Source organism: Lissotriton vulgaris, chromosome 3_1, assembly GCF_964263255.1.
Source record: "Lissotriton vulgaris chromosome 3_1, aLisVul1.2, whole genome shotgun sequence".
Taxonomy (NCBI): domain Eukaryota; kingdom Metazoa; phylum Chordata; class Amphibia; order Caudata; family Salamandridae; genus Lissotriton; species Lissotriton vulgaris.
In genome coordinates, this window is record NC_141689.1 from 2,104,429,816 (window position 1) to 2,104,449,252 (window position 19,437).

Here is a 19,437-nt window from a genome sequence, read left to right on the forward strand (position 1 = left end):
GCCCACTTAGTCTTCGAGGAATTCCTAGTATTTCATGCAGTGTCAAAGGTATGTGAGATAGTAGGGTACAGCTGCCCATGGGTTTTTTCTTCTGTACTTTTCTTTTAGTTTAATAATTCTATCCATGGTATTATTGAAAGGCATTTATGATTTTTTTAATTTTTTTATTGCAGACGCAAAAGGAGCCAATAAATGAAACAGTCTGGAAGTACAGTAGTGCATCACAGTCTGGTTGGGTCACTGTCAAAAAGATACACAGCCATTTAGCCCACATCCCTGGGGTTGGGCGGCGAGTAAAATTTGTGCGGTATGATTACCGGAGCTGACCCGGCTATATGCTTTTTCAGGCAATTCATGTGTCTGCTTTTTGATTTTTAGAAACACAAAACAAAAGAACCCCCCTCCCCCTCTCCCAAAACCTCCCTCCCAATGGACAGTAGAAGACATACCAGTCAGGAACCCTCAAATTGCGCAGGTATTTGAAACTAGAGATACACCAGTCACGCACCCTCGTCCCTCCCTCCTTTCCCCCCTTCCCTCCCTTAGACCCTAACGGTCGAAGCCCTCAGAGCGGGTGGAACACGTCTCTCTATAGGATCAGCATTGTTAGTCGTGATCTTAAAGGCAAATGTATTGTGTCCCACAGTTTCGTCCCACTTCCCTACTATCGAAAGCCTCCTATGTCCCCCCCCATCCAACCCATAGTAGTGCCTCCATTTTGACCAAACTCTACGGAATTTCTTCGGACAACCCCTGGCCTTGTAAGTGACCCTCTCCGCCGCCATATATAGGTCTAACCCTCGTCTCCACTCCTCCAGATCTGGTGGTTCCGGCGATCCCCAGCATTTCGCAAAGTCTCGTTTGGCGACCACCAATGCAAGGACTAGGAAAGTGAGTAATGGGCGAGTCAGGTCCACCTAGTTTGTCATTCCAAGTAATGCTAACTTGGGGTCCCGTGGGATTAAGGCCTCAAGGACTTCCTCCAGTTCCCCAAATATCTGTGTCCAGTATTTCTGTATTACACTACAGGACCACACAGTGTGAAAGAAGTCCCCCTCCTCATGGAGGCACCGAAGGCAACTTGGTTCTTCTATCCTCCCCATCTTACACAGACGCACCCTGTCAAAGTATGTCCTATGGAGAAAGTTAAATTGAATGAGCCGTTACCTAGATTTAATTGCTACCTCCCGGGGATGCATCAGGACTATCTCCCAGTCTAGGTCCTCCATCTCCCCCACTTCTGCCTCCCAAGTGTGCCTAAGTTTGGTCAAGTCGCCCAGCATATGGTTGGTTAGTGTTTTGTACGTCGGGGATACCGCCTTTCCCACCACCTGTTCTTGTAGGAGCCTCCCTTCCAATGGCACGTATTCAGGGAGATCCGTGAGCGTGATGTGTTGGGCTATCCAAGCGTGTCTGAATTGAGCATATTTGAAATATTGTGCGTTGTGTAGTCCAAACTCCGACTGGAGGGCTTGGAACGATTTCAGCTCCCCCTTGGCTATTACATCTCCTATGGTGGAGATGCCGATGTCGTCCCACCTCTAGAATCCGCGGAGCTTATGCAGCTCGGTTAACCTTTGGCAGTGCCACAGTGGTGTCTGTCGTGTGGGCTTCCTCTCCCACCCCATGCGACGCGTAGCTCTCGCCCATGCCCTAAGTGTTATAGACGTGGCTGGAAGGAGGGACGCCCTTCCGACGCTCCCGTACAGATATTTTAGTATGTTATTGGGCGCCAGTTTAGTCCTCTCTAGTGTATACGTTGGGTGGTCCGCCGGTGTATGGATCCAGTCATTGATTGGGGTCAGATGTTCCGCCCAGTAGTAGGCCTCCAAGTTCGGGAGTGAGATCCCTCCGCTATATTGGTGTCTCTGAAGTGTGGACAGGGCCACCCTGGCCTGTGTACCCAGCCAGAGGAAGGATCTCAGATCCGCATGAATCGTGGTGAAGACTGCCACTGGTAGTGGGTAGTACTCATTTTGCAGGGCGTATAGGAATTTCGGTAGAATGCTCATTTTATACATAGCTGCCCTGCCCAGAAGTGTTAGCGGTAGCTGTCTCCTGCGGTCCATATCTGCAAGTGCATTAGATATGATCCGTTCCAAATTTCTCTGGAGCGAGAGGGTCGCATCCGCCGTTATATACACTCCCAGGTATTGGAAGCCCTCCGTTGTTGTCATCAGGTCCTCCGGTAGTCTCCCTCACTGATTGCGTCCCCCCGGGTCATAAAGTATAGATTTATGCCAGTTAATTTTGTGGCCTGCCATCCGTCCGTAGCATTCTAGTTCTCGGAATAGCTCCGGTACCGTGCCCTCCGGTTTAGTAATGTAAAGCAAAACATCGTCTGCATAGAGCGAGACCTTTTCAGGGTTTAGTGCAGTAACTCCACTAGTGAAGCCATGGATGTCCCCATTATGTCGGATTCTGGCCGCGAGCACCTTAATGGCTAGCGTGAAGAGAAGAGGGGACAGGGGGCAACCCTGCCTAGTCCCTCTCTGGATCTGGAACTCCCGAGAGAGCATCCCGTTGACCCTCACCCTGGCCACCGGGCCAGTATAGAGCAACCGGACCCAGTTAATAAACTTTGGCCCGCTCTTTTTTGCTGAGCCATGCTAGTAATTTTCCTGACTTGTCCCCCACATCGTACAGTCTATGGAGGGTGGCCAAGGCTTGGGTCCTGGCCTCACTGGTCACCAGTTCCCTATATTGTTTCTGGGCGTCTAGTAACCGTCGGAGGGTGTCGTTAGTCTTATGGGTTAGATACTCGTTTTCCCGATTCAGAATAGCCTGTTCCAGGGCCGCTACCTCAGCTTGGTGTCTCCGCCTTTCCTCACCTAGTCTGGAATGAAGTCTGTCACGTAGGACCGGCTTTAAAGCCTCCCATAGAGTGACTTTCGAGTCTACAGAGTCTTCATTTTCGGCGAAATACAGTCTAATGTCTATTCTCACGCCTTTGAGGATTGCCAGGTTTTGAAGATCCCAAGCCGCGAGGTGCCAGGATTTCAAGTCCCTACTCCGGTCTTGGCCCACTTTCACGTATAGTGGGGAGTGGTCAGATATACCCCTGGCCCTGTAGTCTGCAATATCTCCTACCTTCAGATAGTGTCGGGACATAAAAATATAATCTAGGCGTGAGAGTGTCTTGTGGGCCCCAGAGAAATAGGAGTATGTGCATTGTCGGGTGAAGCCATCGCCAGACATCAGTTAACCCTACGGTAGTCATCTGATTACACAGCGCAGTCCTACGCCCTCCTTCACCTGTGCCCCCAGATCTGTCGAGGTTTATGTCCATGACGTTGTTTAAGTCCCCACCTACTATTTGTACAGTATCCGCCGTATCGAAGAGGATATTTGCCAGCGCTGTTTGTGCGTGCCTGCAGTTTGGGTGGTGCATAGATTGATATCGGGGTATATGTACTTCTGTTCCAGGTGCCTTGCACTCCCGCGTATGTACCTTGTGGGTCAATCCACGTGCGCGTAGTGGTGAAGGGTGGGTATTTTTTAACTAGAACTGCCACTCCCCTGGAGTCGGATGTGTATCCCGCATGTACTAGTACCCTGTATCGGCCTCTGGCTATGAAGGCACACTGGGTACCTTTGAGGTGTGTTTCCTGCAGGAGATTGATATCTGAGTCACTCCTTTTGATATAGGCATTCACCAGACCTCTCTTAACTTTGGAGCCCAGTCCATTAACATTCCACGTTAGGATACTCAACCTTCTGCCTTCCCCTCTCGAAGTGTCTATGTTGTCTGTCATCGGAAAACGTTGTGATCATGTAGGACCCAATCCCTGTATGTGGCTGTGATGTAGAGGCATAGCGTGCGTGACTGTCCCTTCACCTGTGTCTTCTGTGTTCCCTCGCTGTCCCCACCCGAGTCCCTACCCCAACAAACTTTGAATCCCTTTTGACCCACCCCCTCCCCATCTCCCTCCCCTTCCAGATGTGTCCCAAAGCAGGACATGACTTTCCGTAGGAGTAGGCCTGTCGCCCACCCACCACACCCACCCTATCACACACCCAAACACCCTACAAACGTGTGAAACAAAACAAAAGGGGGGGGTGTCAACTTGCATGCTTCCCTGCGTTGGGCTGCTACTCCAGTTCTTCTATTCCACCAACATTTCTGAGGTCCATCCACATTACCGTGTACCGAGATGTGTAGTGCGTTTCGTGTCTTGAGTCATTAGCCCATTAGGATTTGGAGTCTTGAGTCTGATTCGGGCGCACTATGCTGTCCTGACAAGTCCTGTTCCAGCACACGGATCTCCTATACCAATGGGTGGTCAGATTGTCCCTCTTCTTCTTCCTCCTCCCCTCCCGACGTGCGACTGTCTAAGGCCTCGTCCTCTTCGCCCTCCGAGCGAGCCGTGGCGTGCAGTACTGCAAATCTCGATCCTGATGTGGCTGTACCATTCGGTGAGGCGGAACGCCCTCTTCGTAGAGACACAGCACCTCGACCTCTGTATGGTGTCGCTGGGTTTTGCCTCCTGGATCTCCTGGATTTTAGTCTCTGGGCCTTTGGAATTTCCCAATGGGTCGCAGTCCTCACGGACCTGTCCAGCAGATCTTGTCTGGCGAGCTTTCTACTGTTAAGAATCGGCCGCTCCTCCAGCCATTGCCAGGCGTCCTCTGGGTGAGTGAAGAAGAGTGTCTGGTCATTGTATATCACCTTAAGTTTCGCTGGGAACAGTAGCATGTATGCGATTTTCAAGTCTCTTAGTTTTGGCTTCACCGCATCAAAAGATCTTCTCTGCTTCTGCACCTCTTGACTATAGTCCGGGAATATCATGATGTGAGTTTTCAAACTGGATCTCTCCCATCTTCCTCGCCTCCTTTAGTATTAAATCCCTGTCGGCGAAGTTGAGTAAGCGGGCAATAATTGGACGCGGTCTAGCTCCTGCTGGCGGTTTCGCGAGGAGGGCCCTGTGCGCCCTCTCAATTATAAAGCATGGCGAGAAAGGAGCGGTTATCCTTTCTACATACGTGGTTGCTGGAAACATTCCCATGTCCGACTTCTCAACTTCTTCTCTAAAGCCGACAAAGCGCAGGTTGTTGCGTCGGGCTCTGTTTTCGGCGTCGTCCACCTTCTAGAGGAGCTGGCGATGGGAGGCTTGCAGCTCCTCCATGTCCTTTCGGAGGGTTGTGATTGAGTCTTCTGCCTCACCCATCCGTGTTTCCGCTGAGGTGACCCTGTCGGACAAATTGCGGAAGTCCTGTCTCAGGAGCGTCACTTCCGAGCCCACCTCGCCTATCTTGACTTCTAGTGCCGCCCTGGACTCCTGGATATCAGTGCTTGAAGCCTGGATGGCCTCCATCAGTAGTTCGGTGTCGGAGCGTGGGCCTGAGGTCATCGGAAGGCCACCTACCACTTGGCGCGGCGCGGCAAAGTTGTCCATTGGGCCCTGTTTATGTCCTTTAGGTTGCACATCTTTTTTCCCCATGGTGTACTGAGATGCCGCAATCCGACCACTCAGCGAGCAGTTTGCCCTTCTCCCTACCGGCGTCTGACGCGATTTCACGCTGAGTCGCCCGCGATTTGTGGCCTCCTCAACCCAGATCTCCTCACTGGTGTTGCTCAAGGTGCCGTCCGTGAGGGGGTTGGGTGGTGCCTTCCGCCTCCTCCTTGCCGTCGTTTCCTTTCCAATGTCGGGACCCCCCGGGTTCTCAGCTCCAAGCCCCCGCGCCCTAGCAGCTCGAGGGTTTTCACGGCCAGACCTGTACGTTAGATCGGCCTGCGGGTAGTTAGGCACGGATCATTACCTTGACATCTGCCTTGGAGCCAGGGAGAGTTGTGTCTTCTAGTTCCTCTTATAGTATGCACCTCCCAGTGTTTATTTCTCCAGCGCCATTCGTCCTTTCCCCCGTGCCACAGACTCCCTGGACGCATCAAGAGCGGGCGTGTGCTGGCAGTCCCGGCGAGGATCAGGCTTGGTGGCACCTCATGTTGGTCCGGTAGTGTCTATCCGAGATTTGGAACCCCTTGTCTCCGGAGCTGGGACAGTGGATGGCTCTGGGCTTCGTGGCACGCACCGCTGTAGCCTTTCCAGCGCCACTGCCGCAGTAATAGCTCAACTCGTGTGGACCTCAATACTCTGTCTTACTTACTCTCCGCCTCTGTGTGATCGGGTGATAGGCGCTGTCTTCTGCCCCTTTCTTCCGCTCTGGGGGTCTTGTCGTCGCAGGGGGCCAGGCCCACAGAGAGCTCAAAGAGCAGAGAGGCCGTCACCAATCCGCTACCCAGCACCCCGTGACCCGGGCAGGCGCTATCTACGTACCCTGGGTGCCTCTCCGTGAGAGGGAGCGTGGCTCACATCGCTTCACAGGGGTGTCACCACTCTCCGCCAGGCCTCCTCGTCACCACCACACAGTCCAGGCCAGCAAGTCGGGGCCGAGATCGGGCTTCTCCGCTTCGCCGGCGGTTGATTTCGATCTCGGGCGCCATCTTGGTGTAGTGTTTCCCTCCGCACCAGTGTCTGTCGGGCGTGGGAGCGGGTGGGGCGATTCCGGGAGCCGCTCAGGATGTTCGGGCCCCTCTTACCGTGACCCACTCGTGGCAGCTATAGGCGGCAAGGCAAGGATCTCGTTCATTCTGCAGCTATCTCCCCCGGGCACTGGTGGCCGCCATCTTGGTGTAGTCGGGGCTCTCGAGCGGGCAAGTCCGGAGCCGGTTTCTTCCTCAGCACGCCACCGTTTCAGTAATTGTGCCTCCCTCTAGTGCAGGGCACATTCGGACTTGACTTCTCCGATTTTGGGAGTGTTGGAGTCAATATTACGCCGGATCATGAGGCAGCTGTGCAGGAGCTCCGCAATTGCACGTCCTAACCGGCCATGCTTTTGGCCACGCCCTCCGGCATTTATGATTTTGAGGATTCCTGGGACAGTATGGGGATATTTTTTTTTTAATACCGACTAAAAATCAGCATTGCATAATTGGAACAGAGATCACTAGAATTCGTTACCAAGTTAATAAGATAGTGTAAACGTTTCTCATTTATGCAACTGGAAACTTTTTTTGGACGAGGAATTCCTCAACTTGACAGAGACACAAGTTAGGACGTGTAAAAAAAAGCCCTTTTGAAATATTCTCCGTGCTTCAGTTTCAAATATTCTCCATACTTCAGTTAAGTCTGTTTTTATTTCTAACCGATATACTGCTTTGTATTTCAATGAAAGCATTCCTCACTAAGATTTATTTCCTTTAACCGATAGGGTGTTTAGGTATTTCGTTCTTCTGAAGTTGTATATATCTGTGTCTGAAAAGGTATGTTTGGTTCCTATTCTGAAGTATTACATAAACTGTCGTTTTTTTGAGGTTACATTTTTATCTCCAAATAGGTACCCTCTATGGTATAAAAAGCCATCTTTGTGTTTATTTTTTATGGTGCAGTTTTACTACGTGCAGTATGGATTAGCATCTGGCAATCCTTCTCTCTTACTTTCTACAAATTGCCCACATTGCTTATACTCCCAACTGCATACCTACAATAAACAAAATTGTAATTGAGCTCCCACGAACAAAGACTTCATAACTGGACCTGCGGTTCTAAACCTTTTGACTGTTATGGACCTCCACTGAATCTTTAATAGTATCCAGAGCCTTTACTGAAAACCGGAGACCCTGACTGTCTCAATTGTGATTATTTCAAACACAAAACAAAGTGCACAAATAAAGAAACCAGCATTAATCAAGCAAAAAACAAATGGTAAAATATTTAAATAGATTCCCATCCGGATTTATAAAATTAAAGTTGAGCTTTAGAGTACTCACCCTAACTGCAAATGCCTTGCATTAATGGCTGACTCACTCGCACCAACTATCACACTCTCACTGACACTCTCACAGACTCTCCCTCTCTCATACTCACTGAGACTCTCACTCAAACTAATTCTCACTCACACTGACTCACTCTCGGACTCTCGGACTCGCCCACTCTCGGACTCGCCCACTCTCGGACTCGCCCACTGTCCAGACTCGCCCACTCACTGACTCTCTCACTGTCCAGACTCGCCCACTCACTGACTCTCTCACTGTCCAGACTCGCCCACTCACTGACTCTCTCACTGTCCAGACTCGCCCACTCACTGACTCTCTCACTGTCCAGACTCGCCCACTCACTGACTCGCTCACTCACTGACTCGCCCACTGTCCAGACTCGCCCACTCACTGACTCTCTCACTGTCCAGACTCGCCCACTCACTGACTCTCTCACTGTCCAGACTCGCCCACTCACTGACTCTCTCACTGTCCAGACTCGCCCACTCACTGACTCTCTCACTGTCCAGACTCGCCCACTCACTGACTCTCTCACTGTCCAGACTCGTGCACTCACTGACTCTCTCACTGTCCAGACTCGCCCACTCACTGACTCTCTCACTGTCCAGACTCGCGCACTCACTGACTCTCTCACTGTCCAGACTCGCGCACTCATTCTCACTCACTGATTGACTCGCGCACTCATTCTCACTCACTCACTCACTCATTCTCACTCACTCACGCACTCATTCTCACTCACTCACGCATTCTCACTCACGCACTCATTCTCGCGCACTCATTCTCACTCACTCGCGCACTCATTCTCACTCACTCGCGCGCTCATTCTCACTCACTCGCGCACTCATTCTCACTCACTCGCGCACTCATTCTCACTCACTCGCGCACTCATTCTCACTCACTCGCGCACTCATTCTCACTCACTCGCGCACTCATTCTCACTCACTCGCGCACTCATTCTCACTCACTCGCGCACTCATTCTCACTCGCGCACTCATTCTCACTCGCGCACTCATTCTCACTCACTCGCGCGCTCATTCTCACTGACTCGCGCGCTCATTCTCGCTCACTGACTCGCGCGCTCATTCTCGCTCACTGACTCGCGCGCTCATTCTCGCTCACTGACTCGCGCGCTCATTCTCGCTCACTGACTCGCGCGCTCATTCTCGCTCACTGACTCGCGCGCTCATTCTCGCTCACTGACTCGCGCACTCATTCTCACTCACTCGCGCATTCTCGCTCACGCGCTCATTCTCGCTCACTGACTCGCGCGCTCATTCTCGCTCACTGACTCGCGCGCTCATTCTCGCTCACTGACTCGCGCGCTCATTCTCGCTCACTGACTCGCGCGCTCATTCTCGCTCACTGACTCGCGCGCTCATTCTCGCTCACTGACTCGCGCGCTCATTCTCGCTCACTGACTCGCGCGCTCATTCTCGCTCACTGACTCGCGCGCTCATTCTCGCTCACTGACTCGCGCGCTCATTCTCGCTCACTGACTCGCGCGCTCATTCTCGCTCACTGACTCGCGCGCTCATTCTCGCTCACTGACTCGCGCGCTCATTCTCGCTCACTGACTCGCGCGCTCATTCTCGCTCACTGACTCGCGCGCTCATTCTCGCTCACTGACTCGCGCGCTCATTCTCGCTCACTGACTCGCGCGCTCATTCTCGCTCACTGACTCGCGCGCTCATTCTCGCTCACTGACTCACTCAACACATATTGCATTACAAATGCAATAGGTGTCACATTTGCGAAAGTTTAAGCGATTGACATTGTAAATGACAATGCTATTAATGTATCTATTTTCAAAACCAACACATAAATAAAAAATGTGTCTTTTACAATGCCCATAGCTCAAACTTTCCTAATGCGAGACCTATTGCATTGCAAATGCTTGTTGTTTATAGAGATAGCTTTAGCAGTCACTATCTGCAAACTTCTGTTAATCATTCTTCACAGTAATTGTCCATTACCCTTTTCATGGACACTAGACCCAGTGACCTTCCCCTTTCCTTCGCATTTGCCATTTTCTTGGAAAGGTGGGTGGGTATCACTTGGGATCCTTTATACCTTTCACATCACTCTATTTACGGTCCCCAATGTGGTCCTGTTCTTATCCTCTTGGGGCAAACTAGCAGCTGGAATTTCTCTTGTTTGCTTTGTTCGCCCTAAGTTGGCAGAGTATGCCCATATGTGGCTCCCTTGCTCACTTTGCCACTGGATTTATAGCTTACCTGGCTGATGAGGGCTGTTAGCCTGAAACCGGTCCCGGGATGCTTGTTTCCAGTCCAGGGAAGAGATTGCTTGGCAGTTCGGGCTGGTCTGTTCCCATGAGGTACAGGGTCAAGACTGATTTGCATATAGCTGTGTCTGAACTGGGATGGTGAAGTGAGCTAAAGAACGATGATGGATTCAACCCAGATCTGTGACTGGGGTGATTGTCTGAAAAGTTTCAGCGCTCCCTTCATCATCTCCTTGTGGTTGAATTGCTTTCTTGTGACTATGGCCCAGTAGTTTAATCTCTGCCCCATTGTGTCACTGGAAGGATCTGCGTCTAGTACAAGATCCTGAATGCAAGGCACCATTGATTACAATCGGTGTACTGCAGATTGTAGCCCCATCTCCTCTCTGCACCCCAACCTTGATAATGATCCCTTTCATTGCCCAAATCCTGCCTTAAAGGTGCTGCACCCGTGCTCACTACCCTCATATAATGAAGTAATACAAAACTAATTAGGCTTGGGAAACATGGAGTGATGCATAGCTTTCAAGTGAGATTGTTTTATTCTCTCGTATTTTCTGAGGTCACACAGATGCTACATGTATGGCCCTGTACAGTTTTTAGTACTTCAAGAATAAACGGTTTTGTATTTTTCTTCATAGAGTAGTATTTATCTTACTCGCTGACTATTGAGAAATAACTGACCAGAATGTCATGAAATGGGGCAATGTAGGTTAGACCCTTGTGTTGTAGCCCTCCCTGCCTTCTCCTTACTTTTGAAAAGTTAACAATAGAATAGGCTATAGAGCACTTTGGTCCTTCCAGCAAGAGGTGTCCTCATCCCAGCTAAGGTGATGGCCCCTGCAGTTCAGCATGATGTTGTACAGAGGCGATGAAACACCAGTGATCCCACTTACCTGCAGCCACTTTTTCCATGATAGATTGTCCGCAACCTCTCAAACGACATGGGGGTTTGACACTTCTGCTCAATTCAGCAAGTTATGAAGGCATTCTGCCCATTACCCGTTTTTCTGAAAAAAAGCATTTCACTCATCCATGTGAACTTCTATCATTGATGTCACAGGAATAGCTTTCATAGACCATTGCAACCAGTGACTGCAGTAGTAAGTAGATCACACACTTGCCAAAGCATCATACAAGCCACACAAAGACCAAATTGCTTTTGAAGTCCCTGTGGTACATCAGTATGGAATTTTAATGTAATGAGACTTCAGGTACTACACCATATCTAAATCTTCCACATGGACTAGTCAAGAGCTCCTCCTTATTGGTATTTTAAAAGGTCACACCATATTAAGTAGAAAACACAGAGCCAATGATTGTGTAGATCGAAACGTGTTCAACAATAGCACTGGACCTAACGCTCAATTAAACCTACCTACTCTATCTCTGCAACACCTCCATATCGTAACACCCTAGAGAAGCTATCAGTTCTCTAACATTCCATAGTGCCGAAGTGGGCTGCTCTTGACCGCACTAAATTTAACAAAATGAATATAACATGACAAAATACACCCACCCATGCTTCAGCACTCAAATAGCATTCCATTATTACTGAAGTCAATTGACCAATTGACCAATTGACCATTTGGATGGGTATGGGTCACTCGCCAATATTATAACACATCTTGACAACCCTAACCTACAACACAGAAAACATTAAACTCTTGGATTAGTAATCGCCACAAAGCCTTGCAAAGACCTCCTGACGCTGCATCCGGCACTGTATCAAAACTTTATACAATAAATAACCCTTTACTGTCACAGTAATTGAATACTCATTTACAGCAACTTCAGACTAATCCTTACTGTCTCGATTGGTAAATGAAGCTATCCTTGCCTGTTCAGCTCAGACTCTTAAGTGATTGTACACATTCTTTAATGCCACCGAACAATTCACACCCATTTTACAGAACTTAGTTTCAACAGAACACGTTGGGCAGCACATCCTGCATCCTCTAGCATGTAACACCTCATTGAATATATGCAGTTAGAACCTTCTACTTTCATTACAAATCGCTGATCCAACAGCAAAAATTGCAGAGCCAATCTCCTTCTCTTCCACCAACTAGGCACGCAGTCTGTTTGCTTTCCAATATAGTGCTCCTTGAACGACCAATTCTCACACAACCAAGATTCACAGAGCCAAATAGGTACCTTTATGCACACAACCCCATAGCCGTATGGTTGGTAGTATGATGCTCTCCTGCAGTGATACACGTCTCCTAGAACACAAATGTAAGTGTACAGATAGTATTAACTGGTTATTAAGAGGGATCTCGGCTTAGCACTTAGAAAGGATAGTGGTTAGTTGTGGGCATCTTTGATACTCAACACAGAACAACGTTCATGATTGTAGCAAACAAGATGGCTGTAACCAGTTACTTAGTATTTTCTGAAATTATTTTATCTTTTTTTTGCGTTTTTTTTTTTTTACATTTGCTCTTAAAAATAATAATTGAACTGGTTTCAACATGTTTTTCAGAATAAACTACTCTTAGGAATGGAAAGGTAATTATTACGCAACAATAAACATTACACAAATGTTTCCAAAAAAATTAAATGATTACTCTGGTTTACCTTAATTTCTATGTTGGTTAATTTTAATAAGATAATTTGTTTTATAAAGGATCTGCATAAAATGGGTTATAAATATTATTCACACGTAATAATTTTTCTTTTATAGGAAAAGCTCCTATCTAGATCTCTTCAAAGAGGTGAAGATCTGCAATTTGACCAGGTACGAAACCACATTTCTGTGCTTTTTTTTTCCCCTCCAAATTCTCATCATGAAAACTCTAATTATAATTTCTTTCTTACCTGCTGATTTTGGAATTGCTTCGATTTGAAAATAAGAAACCCTATGTTTGAGGCATATGAGCTGCAGATAGTACACTTTGCATAGATCACCATCTGGTGTTGGGCTCGGATGCTTGCACCTTCTTGTTGTCTTGGAAGAAGTATTTTGTGGTCATGAGAGGTGACTCCTCCCTTGATTGATAGTGCGCATGGGCAACGACTCCATCTTCAGATTGTTTTTTTCCGCCATCTGGTTCGGATGTAACTTATGCGCTCCGCAACGCTCTCCTCAAATACTCTATTCCGATCGTCGACGCAGGCCGCTGGGCCTATCGACGCCGTTCGGGCCTACGGCTCCTGGAAAGTACTCAATTTTAAAAAATGCCCCCAGTGTGGAGCTAAATTTCCACACAATGACCTCCACAAGGTCTGTAACCTGTGTCTCTCGCCTGAACACAATGAGAACAATTGCCAGGCCTGTGCTCCATTTAGAGCCAAAAAGACCATTCGTGATCGCAGGGCCTGACGACAGATCATGGCGCAGAGAGCAGCTCCGGAACCGGTGGACATCTTCGATGAAGGCCCCCTATGTTCCGGAAGAGGACTCTGAGGATCTGCAAATAGTGTCCGAAGCAGACGACTCAGACCATCCCATCACTCCAGGTCAACAAGTAAGTACAACTGCCCCTGCCCCAATCCCACCTCCAAAAAAAGAAGGCAGTGGTCAAGACTTTGCCTGCGACCAAAAACAAGCTTCAAATGCCCCGCCCTCGGTTCTGAAGATAAAAGACAAGCCTTCCGTAAGCTCGGGACCAAGCAAACCACATATCACTGTCCAACAAGCACGTAGCGCAACCTATTCCCCAAAAGAACTCGGCACTGACCTCCCCCGTGCCAAAGGAAAATGCTCCGGAACCGAAACATTCGGAACCAAAAAAGATTTCTGCCTCCACATTGAAGTCAAAGGACCCGAAAACACCCTCCAAGGCTCTGGAGCAAAAATCCAAACCCCGCTCTGACCCAAACAAATCGGCGCCGAAAGCATCTACAGAAGAGGAAGAACTTTTTCGACTGGATCCTATCGATCTGAAACAAAAAATACTCCATATAGACCCAAAAACAGGACATGTCTACTGTTCCACACAACAAAAGGAAATTAGACACCCCAGGCATTCTTGCAGTGCCTGTAAAGGACTGTGCTACTTCACCTTTAGAAACCTTCCTTCTAAGCCTGTCTCTCCTCTGCACTCTCTCATACTTCCACCAAACCCACCACTACCACCCGGTGATGATGATTTAGGGATGGGGGACACAACACTGACCCTTATGATGACCCTGATAACAATGCAGATGTACCACAGGGTGATTGGGACGATTATGAAGACCCAGTTGATCCACCAGACCTCCCTAGCCCTCATGCATATCCAACAAAGCCATCTCCCCCAGATGACAACATTGCTTTTAACCAGCTTATAAATAGACTGCTCAATACCATGGTGTCCCCATGAATTCAGACCCCGCAGAGGAGGATTTTCTACTAGACACCTTTGAACAGTCACTAAAAACTGTACAAACACTGCCAATGTTAAAGGGGGTCATTAAACATGCCCCAGACCAATTCAAGGACCCTGTTGGGACTAAAATTCGAAATCCAAGAATTGTTAGGATATAAACCCGCTCCAAGTGATACCGCCTACATCAAAGGTCAGCACCCTTTAGATTCCTTAATGGTAACTAACGCTAGAAAACGTGCCAACTCTCAAACATCCGGTGATGCGCCACCTCCTCTTTACATTATTCGATGTTTCTGGCAAACGAGTGGCTGCCCAAGCTGCTAATAACTGGCGAATAGCCAACACGCAAGCATTACATGCTAGGTATGATAGGGCTCACTATGACCAACTAGAAACCCTACTGCAACATTTACCTGATCAATATGACCAAGGCCAATGATTTAATTCAGATGTGGAAGTTAATAACTAATGCATCAAACAAATGTGCCCTTGATGCAGCAGACACCCCCTCTAGGGCCATTAACACTAGTGTGTTACTCGTACACCATGCCTGGTTGCGCATCTCTGGCTTCAAACAGGAGGTACAAACAACTATCCTCAATCAACGGTTCAATCAGCAACCGCTTTTTGGACCAGCTGTAGACACCGCTCTTGAAAAAATGAAAAAGGACACAGACTGCTAAATCCATGGTAGCATTGGAGTCTCCATCCCCAAGTGGTTCCTTTCGACGCTCCTTCTATAGGGGAGCATCCAAAAACATCAATCCAGACAATGCTTCACACAAAAACACCACACAAAAGATCCCCCAACAGGGGATATTTTAGAGGTGGATACAGGGAAAACAACAACAAGGGGAGCGGCCGAGGTAACACTCGCACCTCCCCCAGTAATAAGCAGTGACTTCCATCCACTCCCTCCAGACCATTCCACTCCGGTCGGAGGGAGACTATCACAGTTCCCACCTATCTGGAATTCCATCACTACAGATAAGTGGGTAAGACAGATTATCCTTTATGGTTACTGCCTGGAACTAACTACTACTCCACCTAACTTACCACCCAAACAACGCTCAATGTCTGGGGAACATCTAACACTCCTCAAACAAGAGGTTCTTTTACTGCTTCAAAAACATTCAATAGATCCTGTTCCCATACAACATCAGGGAACAGGGGTTTCCTTCCTCCATTTCCTAATTCCCCCGAAAAGATGGGACCCTAAGGCCAATACTGGGCCTCAGACCTCAATTTCTACATACAATCAGATCATTTTCACATGATCACTCTTCAGCAGGTTCTTGCACTGCTTCAACAAGGCAACTTCCTTGCCACACTGGATCTCAAGGACGCCTCCTTCCACGTTCCCATACACCCGGCTCACAGAAAATACCTAAGGTTCACAGTGTACAGCCATCACTATCAGTTAAAAGTCCTTCCATTTGGGGTGGCCACAGCACCCAGGGTGTTCACAATGTATCTTGCAGTAGTAGTAGCAGCACACTTGAAGACCGCAAATTCATGTATTTCCATACGTGGACGATTGGCTGATAAAAGCCTACTCATACAACCAGTGTGTTCACCACACTTATCAAACTGTTACTCAACTTGGGGTTCACGCTAAACTACACCAAGTCATACCTACAACCCTCCCACATCCATCAGTATCTAGGAGCCACAATAGACATTTGAAAAGCTCTAGCATACCACAATCCAGCCAGGATAGCCAGCATGCAAACCCTCATCAACCGGTTTCAGCCCCAACACTCTCTCCCAGCACAAGTGTTTATGCAGCTCATAGGAGTGATGGCCTCTTGCATTTTCATCTTACCTCGCACAAAACTTCAGATGCGCCCTATACAAGAATGTGTGGCACATCAGTGGAACCAGGCTTAAGGACAACTTGCAGATCTGTTGTTGGTGGACCGCCGCACACATCGATCTCTGCCGTAGTGGAACACACAAAACTTGTCCAAAGGGCGGCCGTTCCTAGAGCTGGTTCCACAGATAGTGCTAACACTCATCATTTACTGGCTGGGGAGCCCATCTCCTAAACCATACAATGCAGGGCAGGTGGACCACCCAACAAAAACGTCTCCATATCAATCACCTAGAACTACTAGCAATATTTCTAGCCTTAGTCATTCCAAGAACATCTTCTCAACAAGACTGTCTTAGTCTGGATGGACAATATGACAGCAATTTTATTACATACAAAAGCAAAGGAGGAACACATTCTCTGCAGCTCTCTTGCCTAGCGCAAAGCATATGGAGATGGGCCATTCCCCAAAACATATCTTCTGGCGGAACATCTTCCAGGCGTAAGTAATCCGATAGCGGGTCTGTTAAGTCGTCAGACTCAACAAATACACGAATGGGAACTTAATCCAAAAGTTCTTCAACCTTTCTTCCAAATGTGGGGCCAACCAGACATAGATCTATTCGCCACACACGCAATGCAAAATGCCCAAACTTCACCGCCAGATTTCCACACCTGCTGTCCAAGGGCAATGCGATATGGATGAGCTGGTCAGGCAGATTTGCATAAGCTTTTCCGCCACTCATTCCACTCTTAGTATGTGAGCTCAAACAGTCTCTTAAAATGAGTTTCTCCCACATGAGCACGGCAATCATGGTTCACAACACAACTCGAACTATCACTAGTCCCACATCAAAAATTACGGCTCTCCCCAAAGCTGCTGATGCAGTAGTATGGAGAAATGTCACCCAGATCCAGGGCAACTGAATCTAGCGTTCTGGATACTGAAGTTTTAGAGTTCGGTTACCTGAACCTCCCACCGGACTTTATGAATATTATTAAAGAAGCCAGACGACCCACTACTAGAGCTTGCTATGCAGCCAAATGGAAAAGATTTGTTATTTACTGCAAAAACAACAAAATTGACCCATTAGATGCTTCAATACAAACATTTGCTCCATCTACAAAGATGCAATCTTGCATACTCATCAATCAGATTAAATCTAGCTGCCCTGGCTGCCTACTTACAAAACATACAACATTTGCCATTGTTTCGAGTACCAGCTATCAAAGCCTTCATGGAAGGCCTTAAAAGGATAATTCCACCCAGACTGCCACCATCTCCTGTGTGAAACCTAAACATTTTTCTTACTAGACTCATGGGTCCCCCTTTTGAACCTTTACATAAATGTGAATTACAATTCCTTACATGGAAAGTGGCATTCCTTGTCGCAATCGCACATCTTAGGAGAGTGAGATCCAGGCTTTAACCATACAAGAACTATTTTTACAAATACATCCAAACAAAGTGGTTCTTGGAACAAATCCAAAATTTCTTCCAAAGGTAATTTCTGCTTTCCATCTTAATCAATCAATAGCGTTACCAGTGTTTTTCTAAATCCCTGATTCAGTAGCAGAAAGAGCTCTTCACAAGCTCTACGTCAAAAGAGCTTTACTTTATTACATAGACAGAACTAAACCCTTTAGAAAAAGAAAACTGTTTGTAGCTTTCTCTCCACCTCATAAAGGCAACCCCATCTCCAAATCGGGTTTTGCCAGGTGGATATTCAAATGTATTCAAATTTGCAAGCAAAACGCACTTTAACAATTCCCTCTAGAGCACATTCATTACGCAAACTAGGGGCTTCCATGGCATTCTTAGGGAACATTCCCATAGAAGACGTTTGTAAGGCAGCAACTTGGTCTACTACGCACACCTTCATCAAACACTATTGTGTTGATGTGCATGCCAAGCAACAAGCTTCTTTAGGCCGAGCTGTTCTTAAAACACGTTTTCAAATACAGGTGAGATACTGGAGTATAATCTATGCAAAGTGTACTATCTGCAGCTCATATGCCTCGAACGGAAAATGCTACTTACCCATATGCATCTGTTCTTGGCCTGTAGAGCTGCAGAGAGGTACACGCCCACCCGCCTCCCCGGGTCCTGTATCTGTTCCAGTATTTACCTTATTTAGATACACTTACACTGACATCTATTCTATTTCTTGTAAACTCCATCTTTTCCCTTCATGGTGAAAAACAATCTGAAGATGGAGTCTTTGCCCATGCGCACTATCATCCAAGGGAGGAGTCTCCTATCTCGTGACCATAAAAGACTTCTCCCAAGACAACAAGGTGCAAGCATACAAGCCCAACCCCAGATGGCGATCTATGCAATGTGTACTACTCTGCAGCTCGACATGCTAAGAACAGATTCATACTGGTAAGTAGCATTTTCCATTATGGAGCATTTTTTTCTCCAAAATATTAAAATGAATTTAGTCCACAAAGCCATATTCAGTTGGAATGTAAAAGTTGATTCCAGTCTCCGCACTTGGACTGATAGATTTCCCAGATAGTGATGACTACTTTAGGTTTGTTATCGTCAGACATTTCTTATCTGAAGTGTGCTGGAAATTAAAATACTTTTGTGAAGCTCATGATGGCTCTTAAAGCTGCTTCCACACGTGCTGAGGAAATAGTTTGATCATACAGACTGAACTGACCATATTTAAGATTGGGACAGTTAATTTGAGTATATTGGTCTAAACATATTAAATGTATTGTTTCTAGATATTTGCTTTCTTTATTGATTCTAGATATGTAGCAATACTTTGAATTTATGTGATTCTCTTCCCTGTACGATCCTGTTAAAACAAAACTGTTTGAAATGAGAATAAATCAACACCAAGTGTCTGTGGAAACATTGTCAAGACCCCCGGGGGAATTGGGAGGTTACTAGGCTCAGTATGTGTGAATCAGAGCATTTACCTTTCTTGTCCTCGGGTATAACCCTGTTACTGAATGCAGAACTGATCACCAAGTACACCCTTTAACTGACTATAGGGGAATAATGTTCTGCAGTCTAAGGCTTACTCTGAGACCCCGTGGGCTTAAGAGTCAGCACTCAATAGACTTCAGGTGGCCTGCAGTAAATCGCTGTCCAGCCAGTGCTTGTGTTCAAAAGAAAGACAATGGCTTAAATGAAAAGTCAGTCGAAGGGCCAGGTCTTGAGGTCCTTCCTGAATGTGTGCAGGTTGGGGGTGCGTCTGATGTTCACAGGGAGCTTGTTCCAGGTTTTCGCTGCAATGTAGGAGAAGGCTCTCATGCCGGCTTTCTGTGGATGCGGGGA

At 47.5% G+C, this 19,437-nt stretch overlaps 1 protein-coding gene across 11 annotated transcripts in view; it reads left to right on the forward strand.

Moving 5' to 3' along the window:
- FRYL (FRY like transcription coactivator) overlaps nt 1-19,437 on the forward strand; it is a 2,483,143-nt gene that overhangs the window by 284,588 nt on the left and 2,179,118 nt on the right. For all 11 annotated transcript variants that reach the window (XM_086962669.1, XM_086962670.1, XM_086962671.1 and 8 more), the window contains one exon: nt 12,703-12,756. In XM_086962669.1, coding sequence (XP_086818795.1) covers nt 12,703-12,756 — 54 coding nt within the window. The remainder of the gene's footprint in view (nt 1-12,702; nt 12,757-19,437) is intronic.